Here is an 8,973-nt window from a genome sequence, read left to right as displayed (position 1 = left end):
TATCTCCCTACATGCCTACACATATATAGGGTAAATGAGAGAAAACATATATAGAGGATAGGCAGGGCCCTAATAAGATGGGTGCGTGCAAGTGGATGCATGGAAATATTTCTCACCACCACCGTCATTTCTCCATGATATAAAGCTGAGTTTGGCATGCATATGGATCACATATCCCACATATACCAAAAATGGCAGCAAAATTACTTCTCCCAGCAGATGGAGAAGATGAGTTCATCGACATGGAGATCAGCTCCCTCTCCAATTTCCTTCTCTCTCACACTTCTCCTTCTCCTAACCCTAATTCATCAGAATTTGAGTTCCAAAGTCCTCCTCCTCCTCTTCCTCCTCCATCTTTCAGCACAGTGAGGCTTCTCAACTTCCCCAGCTGACGAGCTTTTCTACAAAGGCAAGCTCCTTCCTCTTCACCTTCCTCCCCGTCTTCAAATGGTCCAACAGATCCTCCAAAATCAACAAGATCATTCTTATTTATCAGTAAGTTCTGATTCTGTAAATGATTCTATCTCCAATAGAAGCCCAATTAATAGCCAGAAAGATTATGGCTTTGATGGCTTCTATAGCTCTCCCTTGACAACTTCATACTCAACACCAGTTACAGTAACTCCATTTGAATCCCCCAAAGTCTCACTCCATGAGTCTTTTCGAGTTACGGGTCATGAGATGCTTAACCCAGAAGAAGAAGATCGTGATTTTGTGGACATTGCTGAGAAAAACCAGAAGAAGATGATGATGAAGGAGAAGAAGCAATTCTTCTCAATGGGTTCCAAATTGAAGGCTTGGTTTGGAAAGATAAGCTGCAAATAGTCAGCCTACGTGACAAAGAAAGTGGCAGATGAAGGTTCGGCTTCAAGATCTAGAGAGAGTAATAATTTGAATCATAAGCAGAATGGGAAAGTGGTGATGGGGAAGAAATACCCATTTCGACAGATTATTCAAAGATCAGATAGAGAGAGATTCCAGTCATTCTCATCCAGAATCGAGTTCAGAAGCATAGATATTGACACAGATCAAGATGGAGGAAAGTGTGAGAACTATGGTAAGTAATAGAATAACAAGATCATCATTAGTTGCAAACAATAAGTTATGCTTCAATGGTTCCTCTTCATTTTCTGGGCTTCCAACAAGCAAGTGCATGCATGGATCATGTCAAGAACTAGAGATAGGGAATTTGATTATGGGAGCCATTGCACACTGCAAGCAGTCTCATCAGCAGTACTTCAAATAACAATTAATTTATAATCCATCATCCTTTAGCTAGCTAGCCAGCTAGCAAGTGAAAATATAGTTTTGTAAAATGAAGTTCGAGTTGGGTGTTAGAGAGATAGCTCAAAGAATAGCTAACCACATATCTTTGTATGAGATGTAGCCTAGGATTAGTTAGATGATGTGATGACAGATGATCAGGTTTTTGTTGGGAAACTTAAGGATGATGTATTCCAAATTGTTACATTTGTACGTATGTGTAATTTGTTTGTCACGCATATCTATCATCTGCCCACATATGGTCTATATGTATTGTTGGTGCGTTATTTTTGATACTTTTAAATTAAATTGAGCAACTATAAGTATTTTTTCCATAATGTCTAAGAAATTGTCTTATTCTTGGGTAAATTCCCTTAAAATATTCTTTAAACCAAGATTTTTATCTCTAGACATTCAAAGTAATTTATTATCTTTATCTAGATTATTTTATCTCAGGAAAATTGCAACTATCTTGCCATTGTTTCATTTATTTTAGTGGTTCATCATTTATGGATGGAATTTTTATTTCCTTATGCTGCCATGAAATTTTGATTTAATTAACTGACTGAATACTTTTGGATTTGTATAGATTTTGAGTCCTCTTATTTGTTAGCTAGACTTTGCTCATGTACGCTTTGTTACCTAAATTTAAACATGATGTGATATTCTATTTTCCGTAAGTATGGATTTTTTTTTTTTGGGCCATAGCATAAGTATGGATTTGATCCTTCTTATTGTTTGACAATATTTGATTTTAGTATTTTTTTTTATCCTATATTATATTCTATTATAGCATTAAAAGGCTTGTTATATTGTTAAAATACGGTCATGCCAATGACTTTTCGGTTTTTCATTAATGGGTCCCAATTAGTTATTCTTTAAAACTACAATTATGATAGATGATGGTGACGAGATTATGACAAGCATTAATTTTTTCGTTTGAAGAACTGTTTCTTTTTCCTACAACTCTTTTGAAGAAATTTACAATAAAATAGGAAAAATTAAAAAAAAATGTTAAATAACCCAAATTGTTTATTTAGATTATTAGATTTGTCAAATTCTGAATCAAGTCATGTGACCAAAGAAGGCTTTTAAAATTTTATGAAATGATACTAATGTCTATTTTATTAGAAACAAAAAGAAAATTCTAAATTAATTTATTCCATTTTGTGATTAACACGTTTTAATTCTAAATTAATAATTTCTTGTCTTTATAATACAAAGCTTTTAGATAAAACTTGATCACAATACAATCTTAAAAATTAATATATTTAATTATGTAATTAACAAGTTTCAATTCTAAATTAGCACGTTAATGTCTCCAAAACACACTTGTAATAAATTTTTGAATAAAATTTGATCATAATACAACATTAAAAGTTATCATATTCTATTTCACAATTAATACGTTTTAATTCTAAATTTATAACTTTTTGTCTCCATAACACTTGTAATAATAAGTTTATGAATAAAATTTGATCACAATACAACTTTTAAAATTAACATATTTCGTTTTAATTTTAAATTAACAACTTTCTATCTTCATAATATACTTGCAAGATTAAAGGAAGAATATTTAATATAAAAAATAACTCATCATTGCCTCCTTAATTGATTTTTTTTTTTTTTACTTGGCAATGGTAGACACCAAGTTTTCTTCAATAATAAAGCATTTACGTTACACAGAATATAATGGTGGAAATTCTCATCTCTCTAGGTTTTTGATGCAATGGATATTATAGTTATTTCATAAAATTTTCAAATTCTTGTTTGGGTCATGTGACCGAATTAAGACTTTGACAAATTCAATTACACAAATAAAGATTTGGGTTATTTAAATGTCTTTTTAAACAATTTTTTATTAAAATATTATATATATATTTTACTTTTCAAGAGATATTAAGAGGGTGTTTGGATACCCCAAGAATCACTTTTTAGAAGCACTATTCTGCAAATCGAGGCAAACTCCTTCACAAATTTATTTCGTATACCGTAAAAGCACTTCTGAAACTATGGTTTGATTTTATTCAAACACATCCTAAATCTCAACTATTCAAAATTGATTTGATGGTGAGGATAAAGAAGTGAAGGGAAGTAGTAGATGATAAATAAATGAAGAGGTTTTCTTCCCAACGTGCTCCTGTTATGACTCTGCAACTACGCAGGACGCCAGAAAGGAGCAAGATGACCACCAACCTCCATTGCGCTTGTATACGACGGAGATAAAGATAAGCCATTGGTATCATTTCTCTATGAATACTGGTTGGCTCAATTTTGCTTCCATAATGTTACCAAAAAAGAACTTTCTGTTTCTATAAACACAGGAATTAGGCATTAGCCCATCCTTGCCATCTCATTTTGTTAATTTTTTTTCAAAAAAAGAAAAAATTTATTGACTCTGCTTTTCTTTTCTTTCTTTTTTTTCGAATGCTATTAATTAATATTTGTGTAGTGTTTATCACTTTATCTTCCTTCGTACAAGGGCGTTTGGGGCATTTGCATATTCAACTTTCTTACATTCATTATTTAATACAATTAACTAGTTTTTATTGTTTTGTTAGCTTTTTAAAATTTCACTTAATGCTATACCAACATATTTTAATGTTATATAAAGGCATGGAATTATATAATTGGGGAACATAATTGGGGAATTAGAGGGTGCCTATGATAAATGAAGTATTTCAGAAATTTAAAAAATTGAAAATAAAATTTAAAAAGTAAGAATTTTTTAAGGAAAAAGAAAACAATATTGATCTCGTTAGTCATTAGACAAGAAGTATAACACTCCATCAATTTGTATTAGTTAGATTACTTATTTATAGAAAACGCATTTATCAGTCTTTCTAGAATCATAGATATATTGTTTTAAGACGTTGAATTAAATTAAAATATGATGTTAAACTGATCATTTACATGCATCTGCTCGTTGCTTTGGATTATATATCGCAACCTCCGATTTTTATCCCACATTACAAATTATTACAATGAACACACAAGTCCTCTACCATGACGCCTCCTTATCAACTGCGTAAGCATTAGGCATGAAATATTCATCCCAGTGTCGATTAGCACCAAGGAATCTTAAAAATAAACTAAAATCTTAGTATCACAGACTTCGAAAATATGTTGTCAGATAAGTCGAAAAAAAAATCGTTGTTCGATTTCTTCTTTCTGCAAATCACAGTATCAGCCCATAAATGGCATATATTTACCTGGGTGATCAAGATAATACACTAGGCTCTGCAACACAGAAATATAATGAAAACCAAGCTTGATTCCAATATTTCATGGTACTACAGCAAGAGGTAAGAGGATGAACATGTGTAAACATATAGTTTCTTATTTCGCTCTTGAAGCAGTGATCTGGAGCATAAATCAAGAACACCTGTCACAGTTTTCATCATAACTTGGTCTGATGCCTTCGGCCAGGATTGCAAATTCGAGGTTAAAGGGCGTAAATCCGTTCGATCTCTGAATTGGAGAAGTCAGAATGATGCCATGAGTTAGATCCACTTCTTTTGGCATACTTCTGCTTTCTCATCGATCGGCCTCTCTTGGACTTCACCACATAGTAAGTCATTGTGCCAATAACTCCAGATATTATTACTCCCCCAACTACTGTAACGAGAATTGCCGCCCACCAGTTCTTCCGACCGACTACTATGTACGAGGAGGCTATGAATGCAACAGAAGTACAAACAGAAGCCAGCCACATTAGCTTGTTAATCACCTCCACCACCCGTCTCTCCGCTTTAGTTTCCCCTCTAACCAAGGTAATTTGAACAACCACAACAGCCAAGGATGTAAAAAGTGCAATAGCGTTAAAGATGAAGAAGATTTTAAAAGCCGAACCGCTTGCTACCACTGCACTACCATCATCGTCATCGCCACCAGGTACAGTAAAAATAGCAGCAAAAGCAACTGTTGCAAACAACACGGCGACAACAGTTACCGAGTTTGTGGCATTGTTGATTCCTTCCCTGTGGAGTTTTCTTAGCTCTTTAGAGATATTATGAACATTTTTGTTGGTTTTCCTGGTTTGTTCTAGCTGGATGTGAACATCTTTCTTAATCTGAGTGACAGTTTTCCTCAGTTCATCTCTTGGTTGGTTGAGCTCATTAGCTCTCAGAGCCCCATACCGAGAAAGGCAATCCTTTATGTCTGAGGACTCTTCAGAAAGCGGAAGACCTTCAGCAATGTCAAGAGCTGTTTTGTGGTCTCTGGTTAATGCATTAACATTGGTGTCTGGTAGATTTAATAACTCGTTCACTATCTGTGAAGGAAAACGAGGAGGCACAAATTAGAATTGTATCTTTTGAAGAACTCAAGTGAAGGCACACACACATACACACACAGCGGGTAAAGCTGAGCAATTGATGGCATTACCTCTGCTCGCTTTTTCCTGGTTGCTACATGCAATGCAGTGTTACCAAATTTGTCGGGAAGCATGACAATAGCGGCGTCTGCATCAAGCAGCAGTTTTACCACATCACAACTCTGTCCTTTTACAGCCATATGCAATGCAGTCTGTCCTTTCTTGTCAGTCCTACGTGCCAATTGTGGGTCTTTACCGAGCAGTGCTTTTACAACTTCTACATGGCCCTGACGTGCAGCTAAATGCAATGCATTTTTGCCATTTGACCTAGAGATTTCCAACAAGCTACCATCCTTCGACAGCAGTTCATTTACCACTTCTGTGTGCCCTCTTGTCGCTGCAGATATAAGTGGAGTAGCATTTGATGGGCCAATTGTCTTGCTTAATCCTGGGTCATAATCTAGTAAAACCTGGACAATGGCTGCAAACAAATTGCTAAAGATTACATTGATGACCAGAAAATATAGCACTTCCACTACATGACATCGCTAAAATACTAGTGAAAAGTTGAAGGCATATATATGGCATATTCTTTTACCACATCTCATACTCTGGACTGAATTATTTAGGGAGAACCCAGCGAAAGAACACAATTACAAAAAAATCTGAATAACAATAGAATAATATGCAATGACAAGTTCCAGGATAAGAAATGACAACTGCTCACTTGTCATTGAGATTTATTGGTAATTATTTTCTTTCCTTGAGACCTCATTGAAATTCTCCCTATTATTTATGATGACCCCATCTCATCCTCCATACCTTCTTCCCTGAGAACATCAACTCAAGGAAATAAAAGCTACTTTACAAATACAGATCAAGGTATTAAAAAAGATTTTTGTTTCACCAATCTAGGTAGGGTGGCTACTTTCGTACGATAAGTTTAGTCTGATAAACAAAACAATGACTTCATACACTTTCCCATTCCTATGTTCTCATAATTTCCAAAAAATTTCCACCCAATGATTTAATATGAAAGCCAATTAATTAGATTTAGCTGGTAAATGATAAAACTTCTTACATCGGCAATTTTTAGCAATGACATCTTCTAATATAACTAGAAATTAACTATAGAGCAGATACACAATACTATCCTCAAAAGGCATACTTCCTATCACCGTAGTCCATAAGTCCTCTAAATGAGTTAGTCCCTCAAATTTAATAACCCACCACAAGCTAGTCTCCCTGTTGACCCGTAGAGTATTGAGGGGCTAAATCTATTGTCTTTTTGGTATCAAACACACCCCCCCCCCAAAAAAAAAAAAAAAAAACTAGAAGCCACTAACCAACTCAAACCTGAAACCACTTGTCAAACTAGCAAAAACCTCTACCAGCTAAGCTGTGTGCTCGTGGTGGGACTAATTCTATTGCATACATGTTTTAGAATCCACAAACTTTGAAGGGCTGATTAATACAAGGAAATTAAAAACAAGAGCTCACATCTCTCCTTGACTTAAATACTAAAGTCAATTCCTTCAAAAGTAACTGTTAGTTAGTCTCTCCATCAAACCAAATATTATATATACTCTACTTTGAGGGACTGCTTATTTTAAAACTTACAAACTTTGAAGGGCTAATTTGTACAAAGGGTTAAACACAGACTCATGTGATAGGGCATTTAGTTAATATTTCCATAACCAAATTGTATATTTACTCATAACTCCAGTTCCCAAAACTACCAGAACCAATGCCAATCACCTGGATCAGAACAGCCTGATCACAATAAGAAAAATTCTCGAAATTGGAACAAAAACTGGGAGGCGCTTATGATGCACGAGTGTGAAGAATTAGCTGTATTGTTCATTAGTAGTAAATATATAGATAAATGTATAGATCCTTATACCATGATGCCCTTGACTTGCAGCAATATGCAATGGATCAAAGCCTGAGCGATTCTTCTTAGAAACAGTCTCTTTATTTGAATGCTTAAGCAATTCCTTCACAACATCAAGATGCCCTTTCTCTGCTGCTGTGAATAGAGCCGTCTCTCCCAATTCATTCTCTTCATTCAAAACAGATGCTCGCACCTCAGCTATCTCTGTGTTCACATCATCACCACTGAAATTCCCCATTATCTGCGAATGGATGTCGCCGAGGATCTGCTTCACGGCGGCAAGATCTCCCCGTCGAGCCGCCAAGTGAAGCTCGGTATCGTTGTGCCGTCCAGTCACTTGCTTCACGTACTTCTTCTTCCCAGCCTGGTCGATTCTCTTGCCGGAGTTTGACAAAACCAAAGCCGGCGCCGTCGCGGACGACGGGGACGGCGATGGGGATATTTCGGAAAGTGGATTCGAAGTTGAACTCATCGGACCCTTCTTCGTTAACCTCCTGTTCAACCAACAATATACAGCACAATTAAGAACCGAATCATCAAAAAATTCAAAAGAAAATAGCAGCCATAACTGAAATCTCGCATCAGATTATTAGAAATGATACACAAAATCTCAGGGGGAGTGGGGAAATACTAACCCAAAAGAAATCTCAGATGATTGAGCGGTATGCTAGCTAAGAAGAGTATGAAGAACAGAAAAAGCAAGAATCTTGAGAGCTGATAAAGAGTGAAATACTTGAATCCGAAGCAGCAGGTAAAGAGAGTGAAGGAAGTTACATGATTGGATGAAGTTGAAGAAAAAATGGTTTGGCGACGGAAAGCAAGAAAGAGGAAAGCGGAAGGAAGGAGGAGGAGAGGAGAAGACAAGTTGATATTTTTCACTCAGAACAAAAAAAATTGCAATTATAATTCCCATGTGCGTGTGACTCTGTGCAAGAACTGATGCTTGCTATTCTTTTTCTTCTTCTTCCTTTTTTATTATTATTACAGAAATGATGCTTATTCTTTTTTGGCATCAGAAATTATGCTTATTCTTAGGCAAATGGAAGGAAATTAAACGGAATTTAAATTTGGAAAAAAAGGTAAGTAAATACCTCTAAACATACAAAACCCAAAACAGTAGTTTGATGAGATATATACACATAAATGACATATGAAGGCCTTTAATCCAAAATAAAATTTTAAAAGTTGGTAAAATAATATTACTGCTCCTCACATGAAAAAATAAAACAAAATGAAAAATTTTACGATAAAAGTTAGTAAAGGTGGAATTTAATTCCACCAACTTTTGGTTACCTAAAAAATTATAATCAATGAGCCACCAAAACTTCATAATAATATAATGCAAAATACTATATAAAATAACTATGAAGCTTTTATATGTATGGATGTACATGTGTATACATGTACGTATGAAAGGCCTAGAATAATTAGGCAAATAACAACAGACTAATAAATGATTATACCATCTATACGAGAACGAGTGAATACCTTTTTCATAAAC

General features: G+C 35.0%; 1 protein-coding gene across 1 annotated transcript; it reads right to left on the bottom strand.

The window, feature by feature from the left end:
- Positions 1-4,404: 4,404 nt before the first annotated feature.
- On the bottom strand, positions 4,405-8,354 carry LOC114740673 (ankyrin repeat-containing protein ITN1-like). Its single transcript, XM_028928879.1, has 4 exons — positions 8,108-8,354; positions 7,482-7,966; positions 5,650-6,059; positions 4,405-5,536 (listed from the first exon to the last, which is right to left on the bottom strand). Exons 2-4 carry the CDS (start codon positions 7,942-7,944, stop codon positions 4,709-4,711), a joined length of 1,701 nt encoding a protein of 566 aa, XP_028784712.1. The 5' UTR covers positions 7,945-7,966; positions 8,108-8,354; the 3' UTR covers positions 4,405-4,708.
- Positions 8,355-8,973: the final 619 nt, after the last annotated feature.

Source organism: Neltuma alba, unplaced genomic scaffold, assembly GCF_004799145.2.
Source record: "Neltuma alba isolate B1F8T4 unplaced genomic scaffold, ASM479914v2 tig00000570_pilon, whole genome shotgun sequence".
Lineage (NCBI taxonomy): Eukaryota > Viridiplantae > Streptophyta > Magnoliopsida > Fabales > Fabaceae > Neltuma > Neltuma alba.
This window is presented reverse-complemented; position numbering and strand designations above follow the sequence as displayed.